Source organism: Euprymna scolopes, chromosome 14 (assembly GCF_053919585.1).
Source record: "Euprymna scolopes isolate OS-2025 chromosome 14, ASM5391958v1, whole genome shotgun sequence".
Lineage (NCBI taxonomy): Eukaryota > Metazoa > Mollusca > Cephalopoda > Sepiida > Sepiolidae > Euprymna > Euprymna scolopes.
Genome location: NC_136495.1, coordinates 59,610,153 through 59,631,340, shown reverse-complemented (window position 1 = coordinate 59,631,340; position 21,188 = coordinate 59,610,153). Strand labels below are relative to the sequence as shown.

Sequence of the window (21,188 nt, the reverse complement as noted above, 5' to 3'; positions counted from 1 at the left end):
TTTTTTTTTTTTCTGATTTTTTAAAGTTTTAACATTTTAATATTTAATATTTTTTGATTACCCCCACCCGAGCACACACACCTCGAAACACCCGGGCAACGCCGGGTACCTCCCGCTAGTACTTTCATAAATCTGAGTCCATTTTCTGTAGGCTGTTTCTGAACCCAGTCAACGACGGGTACTTTTGCTAGTATATATATAACTTGAGTTCCTCCAGCTATAATTGAAACCGAAACTTATGAAGACTTCTTAGTAAAATTATTTATTACAAGAAATGAAAGTCCATAAAAACGACAGTCACTCAGATGTAAGTGTGACACACACACACTATTCTACTAATATATAGATAATAGAGTTTTTATTTCCATCATATATAATACACAAAGACAATCTAATGTTCACTAATCTAAAATATTCTTTCTTAATCTTTGGTCTATAATAAAAGTGTAGTATCTGTTCTGTTCAAAGATGGTATAATAATATCATAGGCTGTGTGTTTGTGCCAGAGGTCCATGTGACAAACTCCTATAAACAAATACTCTTATTCCCTATCTGTGCTTAAAACTCAATGAAAATTACATGAGTAAAGTTTCTTTCCTAGAACAGCTCATCTGTGGAACAATACTGCAGTGTTGCTTCCCAGCTGACTATAACATGACCATTTTCAAGTCCAATGTAAACAAGTTCTTGTTGAGCTACTCTCAACTAATCAATTTCTACCCAATTTCCATCATTACCGATCATTACGGTGTTGTCTCACCCAGCTCTGATTAACCCTTATCCTAGAGTAGCTTCTACCCTTGATAAGCGGTAACTTCCTAGTAAAAAAAAAAAACAAAAAACAAAGAAAGTAATTCTATTGTAATAAGGAAATATATTAGAATCGTCCCATCACTAGTCATGACTAGGGCTATGACAAGAGAATATTCTTTTTATTATTTTGACTCGAGTGTATATATCAGTTAATATCTTATGTTTTTTTTTTTTTAGATAGAATGATGTGATTCTCGATCGATTAACTGTGTGTTTGATATATACTTGAGATTCAAAACAATAAGAATATTCTCTTGTCACAGCCCTAGTCATGATATATTCTATCAAGACAAATCTTATATTCTATGAAAAGTTACATTAATTCTTGTTATCATTGTCAGAGCACCATCTTTAAATGTGTAGTAATTTCTAGTATACAAAAAGGTTAAGAAACTACCTTAATGGATATTTGAAAGATCTTGCTTTCTCTTCAACAGGTTTTCATTAAATCACTTAAGACTTACCTCTGAAGAATTTTGATAGAGACGACGTTTAGCATTCTCCAACAGGATTAATTTCTCTTCGGTAGCCTCCATCCGTTGACGTATCTTCATCTCTGAGGTATCCATTTGGTTCAAAGTCACTCACCTAAGATGGATGGATTCAACACCAAAATGGAACCTTTTAAAAATAAAAATAAAAAATTCAAATTTGAAAATAAGAAAAGAAAAGGTTTCCATTAAAATTTGGTAATTATGATCATAAAAAGAGGACATGTTTATTGCTTTATCAGTAATTTTTTTTTTTTTTTATGGTAACTGCACCCCTATGGAACTCTCTTCCATTATCCTGCTTTCCAGCTGACTAATCTGATTGTCTTCAAGTCCAATGTAAACAAGTTCTGGATAAACCGTCCCCTTAAGTAATCCAACTTACAAAACTTCCACTACTTATGTTTACTATGTTATAATCACATTGACTAATGTATACCCATTAACCCTTATCCTTGAGTAGCCTCCGAGCCTTGATAAGTGATAATTCCTGTGCAAAAATAAAAAATAATGGAAGGAGAGCGGTTTTAAAAATAACAAAAATAGAAAGAAGTAGAGGTTGGGAATCAAACTCTGCTATCTTTGTTGTCACCAAAACGTTGTCATCTTTTAATGTTAACAAAAATGAAATTTTTCAAAATAATCACCCAAAACAATTCTTGAACAAAACAAATTGATGTATCTAAGTTTGTGTATATGCAGTACTAAATATATTTACAATAGAGCAATATTAATAATAGAGAAAGCATTATTATTATCTTTATATGTGCTACTGCAATTTCATGAAATGTTTGATCCTTGAAATTTAATGTAGAATTTCAAGTTTAAAAAAAAAAAAAAAAAAAACATCGGCCATCATTTGTTTATTTTTTTTTTTAAATAACTACCATTTAATAATGACACAAAGATTTTGGCATATTTTGTTTGAGTTTTTTTTTTTTTTCATCATATACCATTTTTTTGAGCCAGTCAGACAATTTTCACAGACGTTGACTTTTAAAGCATTGAATTAGCTCCAATTCCACATCTCTAGTTCTAAGGTCAGACCATACAACTGTATGAAATTAGATAGGATAAATTAGTAAAAGTTACAGTAACTTTGACCTTTTATGCAGGAAATTAAGTATGGATAGTCATAAACTGGAGCATTGTCATTCATCTAAACACATTCAACATTTTAGATGTAAAAATTTGGCAAGAGTTTTGTAGACAGTGTGGGACCTATTACATTTAGGCACTGTTTTGAACCATGTCCAAGTAGGAGACACTTGGTAACAATATTCCATGCAAGGATAAATGGCGCCTTTGTAAAGATATAAGATACTGGCAAGTGTGAAACGTGTTCTAACCCAATACAGGGAGCCCACCATCTTTGCAGCAGACCTGGCAGTATCTGCTAGGTTTTATCAAGTTACTTGTGGATAACGTCATCTGGTATACACAGGGACAAAATGACAAACTATCTAGGTTAAAACAATTTGTCTCATGTATACATATAGTCACTATTCAAATAGATAACCCATGATCTAAAGAGTCATCCATGTTCAGTTTTAATGGATGATATTCTTTTGTTACTTCAGCATTTATGATGTCATAAAGAATCTTTTCCCAATGTCTTCAACTTATCTTAATGAATGACATTATAAAGGATTTGTCAACTGTTTACATGGATGACATCACTTTGTGCACACAGAGATAAAAAAAAGCAATGGCCACAGAGTTTTCATAGTCTATAAATATAGGTTTTGCATGTGACAATTGATGCATTCAGTGTGAATGTGTTTAACCATGACATATCGGTTGTTATTCTGCTTTCAAAATCTAGATTAGCATCAGCGCCTTTCTTTAATTTTTCAGGAGGCTTTGTTACGTTCTCTTAATCTAAGTTTAATTTCCAGTAATGTTGGCAGGATATACTTTTCATTTTAAAGTTTTGTTTGTATTAAGTTTTTTTTTTTTTTTTTTTTTTTTACAAAGGCATCACCACATTATCAAGGCCAAGAGGCCACTCAAGGATAAGGGTTAAAGAGTGTACAGTAGAAATTGGTCAATATAGTAATCATTAGTAATGAAAATTTGGTAAATTTGATAACTTATATGGAACGGCTCATCAAGAACTTATTTACTTTAGACTTGAACACAACCATATTGTAGTCAGCCGGAAAGCAGGAAAACGGAAGACAATTCCACAGGCATGCAGTTCTAAGAAAGAAGCTTTGTTCATGGAATCTACGTTTAGGTTTAGGCACAGATAAAGAGTGGGGGAAATTATTGATAGTGTTTACAGCTAGACGAGTGTTTCTTGTGAAAGTTTGGCGAGGGGGGACCATAGATTGAAGCTCAGTTGAACACTTTCCATGAAAATAACGATACATCAGAGACAAACTCGCAACATCTCTTCTGTGAGATAGAGGTTGCAAGGAGGAGAAAAGGACATCTCCTACGAGGCTACGAAGTCTATTTTGAACTCTATCAAGGCAGGCCAAGTCCTTTCTAGCAGCTCCTGCCCAGATGTGGCAACAGTATTCCATCCTTGGACGTACCTGGCTCTTATATAGATAGAGAATAGCATCAGCAGTGAGATATCTACCGGATCGATAGAAAGATCCCACCATTTTTCCAGCGGCCTTAGCCCTCAGGGCTGGAAATAAGCAAAGAATACCACACAGTCAAAAAGGACTCATACTTTGTTTACTTGCTACCTTATGGACTAAATAATCACTGGTGTAGTAACATTTCCTGTGTAGATGATAGCATAAAAAGCAACTTAAAGCATAATATTGGATATTGTCAAAAATTCATTTCAAATTGTAAAGTCTGTATGTGAGATTTAAAATGTTTATTTAAAGTAGACCCAACTATTTATCTTCTAATGACTTTAAACCCAACATATTTGTATATATATTTATCATTCGATACCATTTCCAATTTGCATAATATTTTTTTTATTATTAATGGAATTAATGAATAAATATTGGCAATATACTTTGTTTTGGGTTAAAAAGAATAAAAAAAGAAAGAACTCATAAGATTAATGATCTGTTCCAAAGTTTAAAAACCAACTGGGTGTTTAATAACTCTGCCCTTGTTGCAAAACTAGTCAATTTGGATATCTGTTTACACTGGGGTGGAGGTGAGGAAGATGGTTTCAAAATCTGAAAGTGATTTTCAAGAGTTTCTAGTGGCAAATAAAAAAATGAAATATGGCCATTCAAAATAAAAAAAACAGGAAAACTATTTGATAATTTGTGTATCAGGAAAACCATTTTAGTGCATAGAAAATAATGTAAAATTTTAGTAATCCAAAAATTCATTTCTTACTCATATTTACAATTGTTGAAGATTATCTCCATACTGCCTTATCATTTGAAGTTCAATTATTTTATTTTTTATAAAAATTCTACTTGATATTTTCCCATAACCTTTAGCATGCACAAATAGTTGTGCTTGATATGCAAGTATATCAAAATAGTTTTCCTGTTATTTTGAATTGGCATTTTGTGTATTAATCACGCAAAACTCGAAAATGAAACAAAATACCGATACTGATTCAATAAGTATCACTGGGTGAATTTCTATCAGTTTTCAAGTTTTGAGCAATTCTTGAGACTCTGAAAATGGCATTCTCATTTCAGCCATTTTGTGATCATTCAAAAAAAAAAAAAAAAAAAGATCAGCACTACTTGGTGTTCCAAAGTAGTTAAACGCTTTGCATTAAGTTAAAACACAAAAAATTTATCCAGGTAAATAGAAGAGTAACTTATCTTGACTTTAGTAACATTTGTTACATGCCATATATTTTGGCATATAAGATATTATGAAATATTGGTTTTTAAATATGATTTTTTAATTTCAAGGGTTGTAACTGACGAACTTGCAACAAGCATAGTAAGAGGAGTTAATTCTTGCAACAAGCATAGTAAGAGGAGTTATATCTAATTGTTGGATATCTAATCTACATCCCCACATCAGGAACTCTTTTCATGACTACTATAAATACAAGGCGCACGAACACTGAACTCTTCTAACCCGTTTCTCTTTTGTACACGCTACTAACAAGGATGACAAAGTTGCTTTTAAATATAGAATGAAACTCCATTTTGTTGTCTCTTATTCTATAGGGTCGTCTTATACACCAAAATATATGGTATTTGTTTCTTTACCACTTTTTCAATTTGTTGTCAATAGTAAAACATACTCAAAGTTTTTAATTTAAAGTACATATCATCAGAAGCATTCAGTTAATTTTATTTGGTAAAGTTTACATGTTGTGGCCTGGAAACAAATTGGCTGTCTTAGAAACTGAAACAAAATAAAAATGAAGTAAAACTGAAATGAAAAAAAAACTTCAATTTAATATTTGAAACCTCTAATAGACTTAAATTTTGGAAAAAGTTTTGTAAAAATAAGTACACAAACTTCTGAAAGAAATATTTTGGGAAAACTCTGAAAGACTTAAAATTTTGAAATAAAATAGTTTTGTTAATAATTACAACACTTAATTTGTTTCATTAGTCATTGTTAACAATTCAGTTGCATTCATTTTTTGATGTTACTTACTGGATTAAAAGTGGTACCAATGTGAAAATTGGTACCACTCTAATACACTAGCACCATACTTTCTAAATATACTTTTTTTGTGAAAGGTTTACAAAAATTTTTTGTTAAAATAAAAAATGTCTTGTGTGATTACTATTCAAAATTAAAGTGTTTAACTAAAGTATTTAGTTTTAATTAATTACACATTTTCACTTTTATTTCGTTTCAATTTTCATTTCAGTTTCACTCAGTTTTTGTTTTTTACATAAAACTCGAACTCAGGCGGCCATTTTGTTCCGAGGTAGTGACCTGTAAATTTTACCATTATCCAATTCCAATAAAAAAAATATTGCAAATTATGTGATGTTCCTAGTACCGGGCATCACCAGATCACGTTGCTATCAGCCGCTGCCATTGCCTGAATCTGCGACATTATGTAAGCAGGCAGAGCCTTCGGGAAAATTTGAATCTGACAATCAAAATCGGCCAATCAATTTAACCCTTTTCAGGTAACGTGTAGGCGTGCGTGGGTACGAGACTTGTTTGCAAAAAAGAGGAAATTCTCACTTCTGAAAGCGACAGCAAAGATGAAAAAGTTCCCTGTGGTTTGCGCCACTAAGGGGAGCAAGACGCGAAATTGTCTCATGCCAAAAAAAGACTGTTTGACCAGACAGGAAATGACAGTTTGAACTTAATGTGATAAGTGAATTGTGAAATGAATCAACAGTCTAGACAAGAATTTTATGTATATTTGAACTTTCCTACCCTCAAGGCAGATGGCACAAGATCTCAAGTTTGAAGTTGAACCTTGTGGAAACAATGAGGATAAATGGAAAGATATCTGGAACGGAGGTAAAATTATGAATTCAGTGCAGCTCAAGCTGGAAGTAGGCGTCTCCCCATGAGGGTACCTTGCAACACAAGGTTGTCATGTTTTTACAAGCTGTGGATTTTACTTGATTAAGTTTTGCAAATCTTGGGTATCCTTAAAAAAAGGAAAGATAAAAAACAATAGAAGAAAAAAAAAAAAACAAAAAAAAAACATCATGAATGGCATGAGGCCATCGTATGCGAATTAATGTTCCTTGTATGGATTTAACCCCAATGGAAAGGTCGATGGCAAGTTCATTTTTATTCTATTTCTGACAATTTTCTCTCCTCCTAAATATCTATGTGGATTTCTTGTTCTTTTGTTTAATGGCTGACACTCAAACTATAATGACTTTGAATTGGTGCATTCATGCACGTTTGGCCAAGTTAAACTTTGCTTCACTTTCATGTTCTGACTTGAAGTAATCCTCCTGACTGAGGAAATTATTACTGTCGATTTCTAATAACTTGAGAACTTTAACCCTGACGTGCTACCCTGCAATTGAAAATTTTAAGAAACTTTCATTTTCACCTTTACTTTTCAGTTCCGTTGAGTTGTTGATTTATAAAAATAAACCCAAAAGAATTATAAAACTTAATTCTCAGAATTTGTGCCCTTTCCATTTCTGCCTTTATTGAACATTTATGCTTCCTTACTAACCTGCCCTTCTTTGTCTAAGGGATAGAAAAGTAACCTAGTGACTCCAGAGGGATACAAGTACATTAAGCTCATACTCAGGTTTGGTACCATTTTTCAGAAATTTTCTCCCATGGTTTTTGAACTTGGTGGGATAAAGCTGGGTGGCACATTTTCGATAGTGGACTACCCTGCCCTTAACTAAGCTGAAGCAGAGCGAATCTACATACTAATCTTCATGCAAGGACTGAAAATAACCAGACTGGATCGGAAATGTAACAATTAACACTCAGCTAAATTACAATTCTTTGAATGCGATTCTACTTTTTAGGTGATTATGTGTGAACATACTTGACAAGCTTCTGGGCTTGACCTTTACTCCTGATCTGAAATGGAACATGTACATCAAATATGTTGCCAAGGTCAGTGGAAAAATGGTGAGATCCTACTGCCCCAGTAGATATCTCACTGCTGATGCAATTCTCTATCTATATAAAAGCCAAGTACGTCCAAGGATGGAGTTCTGTTGCCACATCTGGGCAGGAGCTGCTAGAAGCAGCTTATCCTGCCTTGACAGAGTTCAAAATAGACTTCATAGCCTAGTGGGGGAGGGGAGCCTTTTCTTTTCCCTGCAACCTCTTTCCCACAGAAGAGATGCTGCAAGCCTGTCTTTGTTATGTTATTTTCATGGGATTTGATTGTCTGAGCTCTAATCTCTGCCCCCCCCCCCCGCCAATCTTTCTCAAAAGCACTCGTCTAGCTGAAACCACTGTCAATAATTTTCCTCACTCTTTATCTTTGCCTAAACCAAAACGTAGATTCCATGAACAAAGCTTCTTTCTTAGAACTGCACGCCTGTAAAACTCGCTTCCGTTCGCCTGTTTTCCAGTTGACTACAACCTGGTTGTCTTCAAGTCCAGCATAAACAAATTCTTGATGAACCGTCCCCTTAAGTAACCCAATTTACCAAATTTATACTACTAACGATTACTGCAATATTATCCCATTGACTACTGTACACTCAATAACCCTTATCCTAGAATGGCCTTCGGGCTTTGATAAGTGGTGACCCCCTTGTAAAAAAACAAAAAACAAAACAAAACTCACATATAAATTTAACGGAAAATGACCCATTTCCGAGCTATTGTATCGTTTTAGAGTAGTTAACCAAAACCTAGCAAATATGCGTAAAATTATCTGACCGACATTATATATATAAGTGTGTATGTATGTATGTTCGCTTTTTGTATGTCTGCAAAAGGCTTTTTTCGTCAGCCTTCTCGCTCGGCTCACTTCTTAAAACTTTTTATATCACGTCTAAATGATAATATCTACGCCTTAAGAATGAGGATCGCGTGTGTATTTAATTTGCCCGACTTTCACGCGCTATATTTTCCAGATATTTTGATTGCCGCATGTTTCTTTTGCTTTTCAGCATAAAACAAGCGAAAACTGGCTTGCAGCCGCGTCATGTTTCAAAGTCAAATATCACGCGACTTCAGTTTCTCGCACCTGTTAATTTCATTTTATAAACGTTAAATTAAGATGCTTTTCATTCCTCTTCTCTCGTAGCCATGCTTTTCTCTAATCAGAAATTATTGAAAAAAAAAAAAAAAAAAACATCGCCGTCATTGCATCTAACGTTTCACTGTTGTCCATGGAGTCAAAATAAAAAATTAGTAATATATATAAGTGTTATATATATATAACTTTTATGATTTTATGTGGGTCAAATAATTTACACACCCAAAGTGCATATTTACCAAAAGCCTTTTGTTTTTTGCTTCAGAAGATTGCCAGTGAGACTTAGGGTTAGCAGTAAAACAGTTAATGCTACTGTTCTAAAGAAGTTATAATGGTCTGTAAATAAAAGATCATTAGGGACTGCCAAAATTCACCACAGAATTACTCCACCCTATATGTAACAAAATGTAACTTTATTACAAATTAATATTATCAGTATAACTTTTGTACTATTTAAAAGAAGGGCAAAATAAACCAGTAATAATCAAAAAAAATTTTTTCACCGAACGAAAATAATGAAATAGCGAGACAAAAATCGTGTTTACATAATTGGCGCTTCAAAATAACGTTCCCATGAAGTAGACATTCCGAACGTGAAAACATACCCGTATTTAATAAATCTAGCAAAAATCAACTAATGGTCAGATTTTCGTGAAATTTTCGATACTTATCCATTTTAGAAATTCGAACAAAATATATTTAAATCTATCGAAATTTCTATTTATTATGAAACAAGAGTTCAAATAAGTAAAAAATATTTTTTAAAAATTTAAATACACATATTGAACAAAAATTTACCTTGAAGTTGCAATTAAAAAAATGACACAAACTTATGTTTTTTTTTTTTAAATAGCGATTTTTCGAATTAATATATACTATAATCAGTTGAATTGCCAAGAAAAAGAAACTTCGTAAACATTAATTAATTTTTAAAAGATTAAAACGATTAAAATTCCATTATTTCAAAATATTCCGTTACAACATGGATTTTTAATTGTTTAAATGTTTTTTTAAATATTAAGTTTTAATATAAACATGATTAAAACGAATTTGAAAATATTGCACAAATATTATGCATTTTGTAGCCCCCCACCTCATATTTTGTTTATCTCTTTTTACCGAACAAAATATGGAACCCCGTAGGTAACCAAATGAACATTAAGTAAAACCGTATTTCATATTTAATATACAAATGTTTATAATATTATTAATCGTTAAACTATGTAAATCTTAAAACCTAACAAAATTATAACAAAGATTAATTATTAATTGCAGTGTTAAGATAAACAAAAGTTTTAAAAAAATCATTAAGTCGCTTCTGCTTTTCCATAGTTCGCATAGTTAACACAAATCTGACGTCACGGAAACATGGGCTGCATTTTTCACACTTGTTTGGCAGTCCCTAAAGATCATTTTTACGTGAAATTTATATTCGAAACTGATTTGTGTGTATGTGTATGTGTAACCGAGGGTGTTAATCTACAAATTTATCAAATAAAAACACAAAAAGGAGTTTTAAAAAATTATCAAAACAATTTTTTTTTTTTTTTTTAAATAAATAAAACCTCCAGTCTCCACAGACATTTATGAAATGTGTACGTGGCCGTATACAGTCACCACTCCCCCCTCCATCTTTCCGGAAATTTTGGAATGTTGGTGAAATCAAATCAAGGCCATATACGATGTTTTGAAGCCTTGGCCAGACAAAGTGTTCCATTTTATTTATTTATTTTGATTTGCGTTTTCCAAGCCAAGACTTTAGTATACGGCCTTCCTATTAAATTCTCAACAATCTGTGAAGCAATTCTAAGTTTAGAATTGGCACTGGCCATATAATATTGTCATATTCTTTTTCCAATTGAAGAAATCATTAGCTTTAATTTTTAAATAGTTTTGTATATTGGTTTAATTGGTTAAACTGAAAAGACGTCTTTCCAATTTTGATCAGGGACTCTCCAGTCAGTATGAATGCCTAGACGTATTATAAAGTCCTGATTGGATGTAGAGTGTTATTTTTTTTGTTTAATTTCTCACTTTAAAATGCTTTTTTATTTTAATAAATGCTATTTTTTTTTAATCAAACACCATTAAAAAAACAAAGTATCCCAAACAAAATATTTCTAAAATAGTTTTGTTTCATTCGCCGCCGCCAGAGGAATTGTTGCAGATGACCATTAAAATTTGCTTTACTCGTTGAAGTCAAAAAGTTTTAGTAGAAAAAGAATGTGCGCCACAGTTTTACACCCCCGCCTGTACGTAACACGATGTAACTGCAATTTAATTTAATATTATCATCCTAACTTTTTACCATTTAAAAGAAGCTTCAAATAAACTAATAATTTTTTTAAATTTTGGTATTAATGCACTTATTGATTAGGTGTATAAGAATTTTTGGGGAATTTTTCACACCCTTAACACAAAACTGCGAATAAAAACCCCCCAAAAACTCGTAATTTCTCTTTTTAAAGTGGGTTGTTTATTTTCTTTATGGAATATACTTCCAAAATAAACTATTAAAGTTGTTTAAAAAATAGAAATATTATTTTTAAAAAAGAAAATAAAAGTGTTTACAAAGTGCTGGCGCGCGTTAGCCATTTTTTTTTATGAGTTAATTTTTTTTCAATTTTTAAACTTTAAAAATCTATCAAAATTTTTCTATCGATTCAATTTTTAAGATATTTTCAGGTTCAATGTGAAATTTTATGCTTTCCAATAAACCGAATATAATATTCTAAACAAGCGGGTTTTTTACCCCCCCCCCCCAATTTTGAAATGTCTATTAAAATGAAAATAATTTTCTCACCTCAAATTTATATATCACAAATTGAAGATAAAAGATCATTAAATAGAATAAGCTAATTAAAAAAAAAAAGTTATTTGCAAATTTACCTGTAAAGTTCAAAGTTTAAAGCCCTTTTTTTTAAACCATGTTGATTCTTTTAAAGTGAAACCTTATATTCTTTTTTATTGTTCAGAAAATTTCGTATAATTACGACAATTTTTTCTATTTCATTCAATGATTTTTTAAATATTAAAAAAAAATTCACTCCATAAAGAAATAAAATATATTAAATCAAAAACTCACGTATTTCTTTAAGAGAATAAAACAAAAATTTAAAAAAAAAAAAAAAAAAATATCGGTAGAGTTTTTTTTTTTTTACCGCAAAAACTGATAAGTGAAATGGGATAATTTTTCAACTACGGTTTTTCAACTAACTTTTGTTTTCTGCATGCAATAGAAAGAGACATTAATTCTGGCGCTTAAAGCCATGGAAGATGTCAACTCGAAGAAAAGCAGACATTTGTCTCCTTTTCTTTCAACTGTGAAAAACATCTGATGTCACGTTTTTTTGAATCCTTGGTTAGAAAGTATTTTATTTAAAAAGAACCTGGAATATAAAATATAAATATGGATAAATTCTTAACAATGAAGAATGGTAGTACCCATTGATTAGTATTTTTTTATAGGCAAGTGATTTTTTGGAATGTATATATATATATATATATATATATATATAATCGAAATAAGTTAAAATTCGTTGATTTTCTTTAAATCCTTTTTAAAGAAAACCGATTAAGAAAAATATTGCATAATTTGCTATTAAACTTGTTATTTTTTTTTAAATTTGGTCTTTGCTCCTTTAATTGAAAAAAAAATTAAAAAAAATAATAGGGATTAATTACATTTTTCAAGTAGTTATAAGCGTCAAAAGATAGGAGGACGAATTATTCAATTTTTAATCACGCATTTTTAATGCCGTTTTCTGACACTGCTACCACATGGAAACATTTTAAAGCGCCAATTATGTAATCACGATTTTCGTCTTGCAATTTCATTATTTTCGTACGATGACAAAAATTAAAAAAAAATCATTACTAATTTATTTTGCCCTTTTAAATGGTACAAAAGTTATATTAACATTAATTTATAATAAAGTTACATCGTTTTACATAGGGTGGGGGGGGGGAGTAATTCTGTGGTGACTTTTGGGAGGTGCCTTAAGTTTCCAATATTAAAAAAATATATTCATATCATAGAATATATGACTCTTGAGATAAAATAGAAAATCCAAAATCGGCCTAAAAAAATCCGTTTTGATTTGATTATTTATAAATTGCTAGAGGATGAACTTTATTTTTTGCGCCTTTTTCCAAAGAAGGTACGAAGGCCTTTAAGCAACATTATATGCATAGGTGTCAACAGAAGATGTTAAAATTGATTTTATTTTATCAATTCTTGTCTGTGTATTTCGTTAAAAAAATCTATTTGTTTTACAGCATAAATATGAAAATCCGATAGCAAAAAAGTTATTTCCATTAACCATTATAGCGCCAAATGCCCATCCATAGAAATGGACACAAAATAATAAACACACAAAATGACGTTGCTGTTATTGTGTAAAACGCTAACATTTTACAAAGCTGTGGATGTACCTAAAGAATTCATATTAAAAAGAAAATCTAGTTAATATTTTTTAAAATCTGGTTTCAAAAAAATAAATTTCGTATTTTTTTAAAATAAATTGTTTCATTCTTATTCCAGTAAAAGAACAAAAAACAAACAAAAAAACAAACTTTTTAAAACATAAAATAAATTATTTAAAAATTCAAAAATATATTCGGGTTTGTATTACTGTACACATAGATTCGAAAAAGTTGTCAAAAAACAAATATAGAACAAATAAATGTTATCAAAGGCAAGGTAAGTTACTTTTCTACCAAACTGGATATATTTTTCGTGTTTTTATTCAATGTAACATGTTTATTCAGCTCGAAAACCATACAGTGTTTACCGATGTATTGGAAAATTCAAGATGGCGCCTCACTCCCTCTTTAACACGGTAAGTTTGGGAAAAGGTGTTATAAATAAAAAAACTAGAAAAAATACTATTAAAAACCCGCCGAATATATGTCAAGCCATGTCACGGTAACATATATTGAGCGAGTTTTTAACAGTATTTTATCCGTTTTTTTTTTTTATTTATAACACCTTTTCCCAAACTTACCGTGTTAAAGAGGGAGTCAGACGCCATCTTGAATTTTCCAATACATCGGTAAACACTGTATGGTTTTCGAGCTGAATAAACATGTTACATTGAATAAAAACACGAAAAATATATCCAGTTTGGTAGAAAAGTAACTTATCTTGCCTTTGATAAAATTGTTCTATATTTGTTTTTTGACAACTTTTTTCGAATCTATGTGTACAGTAATATAAACCCATATATTCTTTACAATGTTTGTAAATAACACTACATCCAACCAGGGCTTTATAATACTTCTGGCCATCCATACTAACTCGAGAGGCCCCTATCAAAATAGGAAAGGCGTGTCAGTTTAACCATTTTTAAAAAAAAAATTTTGTAAATATTTAAAAACAAATTTACGAGTTTCAGATTTTTGAGATGAGGATTGATAATTTGTATTTTAATTTTTTACGTTCTGGCGGATGCAACCTCCGATATTCGTCAGGTGCGTCTTTTCGAACATAGGAATCTATGGCGACCTAGAGAACTTGAATGGAATTTTAAACTGAACCTTTCTATTAAAATAAAGAAGCCATAACATTTCTACCAGGTCAAAACCCTATCCTTTTACTAAAACATTACAAACCTGAGTTATCACCTTTCCTTATCTAGTTTCTTGAGACTAGAAGATAAACGCTGATAATTTTCCGAACTAATTTTTATTTCGGTGTTTCCCTATGTAGAATGAAACTTTTGGTTCCGAGAAAAACAAGTCACTTGCTTTGCTCAGAATCCATATTTACAACTTCAAATGCTTATATCTCGTTAAATATGGTGAATTAGAATATCAGGCGACTCAAAGTCCGCAGCAAACAGTGTCGGATAAAAAATTTCTATTTTTCTAAAATAAATAAATATATCTTTAAAACAAAATATTAAAAACAAAATCAAAACGGTGAAAAACAATAACATTATCTTGTGAAAAATATGCATTTTTTTTTTAAATCTGACATTGCTGCAAAATTAAGCATCGACAGTTCTGATTCACCTTTAAAGATTAATATTTATAACGCAAATAGATCGCAAATGATTTGTTAAAGCAAACTGAATTGGGTACTACAACAGTTTATCGCCGAAAATAGAGACGCCATTTTTTTCGGGCACCTGTCGTCAAAATAAGAGGGAGAAATCAGTATTTCAAACTATGACCGAAGCATGAAATAAAAAAATTAAACTAGATAATGATCATTTCCGAAAAGAACTAATTATTACGTACCCTACTGCCTCAGCGTAGGATAAACACCTCCAACCTCCCCATGTTAAGAACGGCTTTCGAGGTTGGGTGGGTGGTTGTTTATTCCGAAAGCCGTTCTTAACATGGGGAGGTTGGGGGTGTTTATACTACACACATAGTAATTAATTCGGGTTTGTATTACTGTCACAGATTGGAAAAGTTGTCAAAAAAACAAATATACACTCATGAACAAAAAAAATGGGCCAGGAAAGAAATTTACAATTTATTACACAAAATGCAATTAAATAATAAACGAAAATGAGTAAAAAATATAAAGAGCAAGATATTTACTTTAATAAAAACTTAGTATGGAATGGAATTGCCCTTAGATTTTTTTAAAAGATCAATTCTTTTTATCATGCTCTCAACCAACTTGGAGCACTGTGAAGAGGAGATGTTATTCCATTCTCTTTGTACTGCTTCCCATAATTTTTCTTTATTGGAAAAAGTTTTTCTAACTAATGCGCGAGATATAGCCCAAATATTTTCCATTGGGTTTAAATCTGGGCTTTGGCCAGGCCAAAACATCACATCAATTGAATTATCAGTAAGCCACTTCTTTGTGACTTTTGCTGTGTGTGCAGGGGCATTATCATGTTGAAAAATAATGTCATTGTTCATTTCTAACTTCTGGATGCTTGGTAATAGACCTCTTTCTAATATTTGAATGTATTCTTTGGCATTAATTGACGCATCACATCTCATAATTTCCCCAACTCCTGCAGCAGAAAAGGTCCCCCATACCATTATTCCTCCGTTTCCATGTTTTACTGTGGTTTTTATGCAATTTGGTGAAAATCTTTCTCCGGATCTTCGGATGCAACGTTCAGGGGCATCACTGGCAAGGCAAAATCTTGATTCGTCCGACCAGAAAACATTTCTAAACCGATCTGCATCTTTCGTACCATAACATGATGCAAATGTCTTTCTGTCGCTGATGTTCTTCTTAGTTAACAAAGGTTTTTTTTGCACATCTTTTTGATGAAAATCCCATTTCCTTCATCCTTCTGGATATTGTCACTCTAGAAAGAGAATTTCCTTTTGCTGTTTCGAATTGTTTGCTATGGTCAACATAAGTTTTTTTGCGATCCTTCAAAACGGTCATTTTAAGCCTGTGATCGTCCTTCATTGTGGATGCTCTGGGGCGACCAGAACCAACTTTCCTGCTCACTGTGCCTTCAATTTCGAACCTTTGCCCAATTCTCTTCACAGCTGAAAGAGATGTTGCCACCTTTTCTTCTTTCAAAATGTCGAAAATCTGCTTGTAAGTCAAATTTGCCTGCCGTAATCCTGCAATTCGGGTTTTAATTTTTTCGTCAAGATGTCGTCTTACTTTTCTTAGACTCATCTTTAATACTAATAATCTGAAAAATACTAAATAACAGCTAATTATTAGCAAACAAGCGATAAAAATTTTAAAAATTGTTTTCTTTCCAATTTCAATCATGGCCCATTTTTTTTGTTCGCGAGTGTATAACAAATGTTATCAAAGGCAAAATAAGTTACATTTCTACCTAACTGGATATGTTTTTAGTATTTTTATTTAATGTAGCATGTTTATTCAGCTCGAAAAACATGCAGTATTTAACGATGTATTGGAAAATTTAAAATGGCGCCCGACTCTCTCTTTGACACGGTAGGTTTGGGAAAAAGAGTTAAAAATAAAAAATATATGAAAAACACTGTGAAGAACCCACCGAATATATGTCTGCCTATGTCACGGTAACATATTGAGTGAGTTTCCAACAGTATTTTGTCTAGTTTTTTATTTTTAAGTCCTTTTCCCAAACTTACTGTGTCAAAAAGAGAGTCGGGCGCCATTTTAAATTTTCCAATACATCGGTATGCTTTTTCGAGCTGAATAAACATGTTACATTAAATAAAAACACTAAACCATATCCAGTTAGTATGAAAAGTAACTTATCTTGCCTTTGATAACATTTGTTATATATTTGTTTTTTTTTGACAACTTTTTCGAATCTGTGTATAGTAATATAAACCCATTTTGGGTACTCTCGTCTAATTTTTTTCGGAAGTAATCATTATCTAATTTAATTTTTGTTATTTATTCATGCTTCTGCTTTGGTCATACTTTAAAATATTGATTTTCCCCTCTTATTTTGACGACAGGTGCTCGGGAAAAAAAAATGGCCTCTCCATTTTCGGCGATAAACTGTACTAATATCCTAAATTGTTTTAGACTAATTTCCTAACAATATTTCCTTTAAAATAATGTTTGGTAATTTACCGAAATTTGCTATATATATTTTTTAATACATATGGTTTAAGTTTAGTAAAAAAAAGTTGGTCGAGAGTAATGTCAAAATTCATTTTCTAAAAAAAAAAAAAAAAAAAAAAAAAAAAAAAAAAAAAATTTGCGTGGCTGAAATATGAATCGAAGTTCAAAAAGCTCGTATCACTCGTACTTTGATTAACCGTGTAGTAGTAATATCTGAGGAGGATGTTGTTCTGTCCTTCTGAAACTGAATACATCTGTTTTAATTTCTTTCAAGCGGAAAGGTTAGACACAAGGTCAGTTTATAGAGGAGACCTCCAGGTTCAGCTGCCATAAATAAATAAATAGCCTGGTCGATCCCCCATCCCGAAAACGACAGACAATAATAATCCTCATTGAAAGAAAGCCGGCTGTCTACAAACAAATACAATGACAAGGAGTGTCACTTCTCGGTGTTTTCTTTCTATATTTATAATTACAAATAACAATGGCCAGAACAGATAATGACCTTAGCAATCTTCCTGTCTCTTCTTCATATTTCCTGAATAACTTAAAAAAATGTAATTCGTAGAAAACAAAACCAATATCAGTTGTCTTTTCAATATACAACATCAGATATTTTTACTTCTGATAATGAAAAGAAATTATGAAAACGAAAGAAAAAGAAACAAACGAACTACAAGTGAGTTAAAAAAACAATGATTAAACGAATAATTATTGTAGCAACCGTGGAGGCGTGTGGGCTATGTTCGTTTTAAGCGTCCTAAATTCTCCTTTCAAAATGCGTCATTCTTTCTGTAGCTTTAAAATTAATTGCAATTTTGGTGTTAAATGCACTTACTGATCCGCGCTATTTTTAAATCGTATTTCCAAGTTTAATTAAAGTTTTATTTTTTTTTTATTTTTTTTTTTATTCAATTGTTAGGTTAAAGTACAGAATAGGTACAAAACACGCTCCCCTCCGCAGGTTAAGAATGGCTTTTTAAATAATAACGTTATTATTTCAGCATGGATCAATGAGTGCACTAGTACAGCAATTTTTAATATAGATTCTATTTTTCTACCCCCCCCCCAAGCGTATTTTTAGGGAAATGTTTGGTACTCATGCAGAGAGTGATCCGTGCTGAAAGAAGGTTATTTTAAGCCATTCTTAATATGGGGAGAGTGTTTTGTACCTATTCTGTACTTTAACCTTACAATTGAATAAAAAAAAAAAAAAAAAAAACTTAAATTAAACCTGGAAATACGATTTAAAAAATCACCGAATTTTCACTATAGACAACAAAACGAAAAGTGGTAAAAATAAAAAAAACAAACAAAATAAATGTTACCAAAGGCGAGATAGCTATCTGGATCAGTTTTTAGTGCTTAAACTTACTTTGAAGTGTTTTAATTCGAAGTAAACAAAAAGAGGTCGACATGAAAAAGTCACATCTTCGGAGTCAGGATAATCGCCCAAAAATAGAAGATTAAACAAAATACCCCCAAAAATGCCAAATACTCTTTGCATTTTTTTTTTTTTTTTTAGAGTTGGAAATCTTTCTTATGGTGACCGGGGAAAAAAGTACTCTTGCAAAATATAGACAGTGTTAAAATTACTCAGAAACAGGCGGACCTCGGACCTATACAGAGTGCTCACTGCTCACCCCCTAAAAATTCGTGTTTTATACTTTTTCTTTTTTTTTTCTCGACGGTTCATAAGTTACAGACTTAAGTATCATATTAGCAGAAAAAAAATTTAGAAAAAAAATTTAAATTTAATGACTTTTAGAAGGGGGTTCACTTTCGTTATAATTGCTACCTGACTTACGGCCCATTTCTTTACCGACGTGTCACATCATGGTACTCATGCAGAGAGTGATCCGTGCTGAAATAAGGTTATTATTTAAAAAGCCATTCTTAACATGGGGTGGGGAGAGTGTTTTGTACCTATTCTGTACCTTACAATTAAAAAACTTTAATTAAACCTGGAAATACGATTTAAAAAACAGCGCGGATCACTCTCTGCATTAGCACTGAATTTGTAATTTACGATAATAGTCGGAAAAAAAAAAGTGAAAAACACGCACTTTTAGGGGGTGGGCATTAGGTCCGCCCAAAAATCAAATTGTTAGAAACCCATTCTTAACATGGGATTTTTTTTTTTTTTTATAACTAGTCTGTACTTTCACCTAACAATTTGATAAACAAAACATTACAGTAAAAATTGAATTTAACTTCAAAATATTATCTAAAGAATAACAGCTCATATACTACAGAAGTTAAAAAAAAAAAAAAAAAAATTGGAAACGGGAGTGATTCTATAAAAAAAAAAAATACCATTTTATTTCGTTTATCGTCTTTCAATGTGACGTAAGACTTTTTTTCCTACGTTGGTTTATTTTTTGTTAAAAGTTACCAAAAAAAAAAAAAAAAAATGCAAACCCCTTAAAAAAGGAATCGATATTAAAATCTTTATCGATATGTTTTTGTTATCAAATTTTAAATTGAAATATAATTTTAAGATTATTTCATTCAGAAAAGCGGATTTTGAGACGCCGAGACTTGCACGAACGGAATGTCTCTCCTCGGAGGCGACAACGTGCTTGCTTGCTAATGTACGGAATAAAATACGTATTTTAAGCTCACCATTTCAAAATCAATCGACACACGATAGCAGAAAATTATCAAACGACTAAACCAAATAACAATGAAATGAATAGTTTAACCGAAATAAGTCAAAAGAAAGGGCATACTAACCTTTTTAACAGAAGTCAAAATCTCCTTTCGTTCGTCTACACTTTGTAGAATCCGACGGAGAGATTTGACGTAAGAGAATCAGTCGGCAATAGTCGGCAGCTTCCGGCAATTTCCGTAACCCAAATGAATAACTCAATACTTTAAAAATATTTTCATTAAAAAAATAAATAATAAAATACTTAATTCCTGCAAGTTCAGGGTTCAAATTGATTGTGTCGACCTGTACGATTAATTACTAAAATAGCGGTCAAAATTTAGGGAATAGATATCTGTCTGACTTTCAGAACGGCGAGAGGACAAAATAATGCGCCGTATTACTAGAGCCGGTTTAATTTTTCTATTTTTTTTTTTCTCTGTGAATTTTCTTTTTGTGATATTTTTATTTTGCACAGATTGTTTTGTTTTCTGAAATAGCGGATTTTTTTTTTAAATTAAATTTTTATTTTGGTTTGTGGGTTTCTTTTTATTTTCTCAGTTTTATTTTGTAATTTCTAATTTTTGCAAATTAAGTTGTATCTTAATGGATTATTTTGTAAATAATTTGTTTTCTGATTTTTTTGCGAATTTATTTATTTTTTAAATTTTATTTTTCATATATCCTAAAGTATGATTAAAGGTTAGCATTTTTAAACAACTTAAAATCCCTCGTTTCATCAAATCACTAACCCCAAGTCCGGGTGGTGACAACTCTTTTTCTCCTTTTGTTCTGAGGATTTTTAGTCTAGAGGGCGTTGCCACATGGATTCAAAGTTAGTGGTAAGATTAAGGGAGGGTATTTTTATTTGGCAAGAAACAAATAATAGTAAATTTGTAGATCAACACTCTCTTCTAACCCATCCCCGATGAGATTCTACTTTTTTCTTTTTTTTTTTTTAGATGAGTACAGTATAACGCCTATAATTTGAACATCCGCTTCGTTCAAATTCATGTGTCGTGATAAAAAAATGTGCTGCAGTTAACTTTAATTTTCTAAGAATTAAGAAATAGTAAATGAAATTCATTGCTATATGATACTTCAAGTATATATTAAGTTCAGTTTATGATATATTGAAAGTAAGAATTGTTAAATATTATTACC

At 31.4% G+C, this 21,188-nt stretch overlaps 1 protein-coding gene across 1 annotated transcript in view; it reads right to left on the bottom strand.

Annotated features, from left to right (window-relative positions):
* Positions 1-20,435, bottom strand: part of LOC145293037 (nuclear receptor coactivator 4-like) — a 39,888-nt gene extending 19,453 nt beyond the window's left edge. Inside the window, exons 1-2 of the mRNA XM_080139338.1 lie at positions 20,111-20,435; positions 1,278-1,434 (exon numbers count right to left, since the gene is read on the bottom strand). Coding sequence (XP_079995464.1) covers positions 1,278-1,382 — 105 coding nt within the window. The 5' untranslated portion in view covers positions 1,383-1,434; positions 20,111-20,435. The remainder of the gene's footprint in view (positions 1-1,277; positions 1,435-20,110) is intronic.
* Positions 20,436-21,188: the final 753 nt, after the last annotated feature.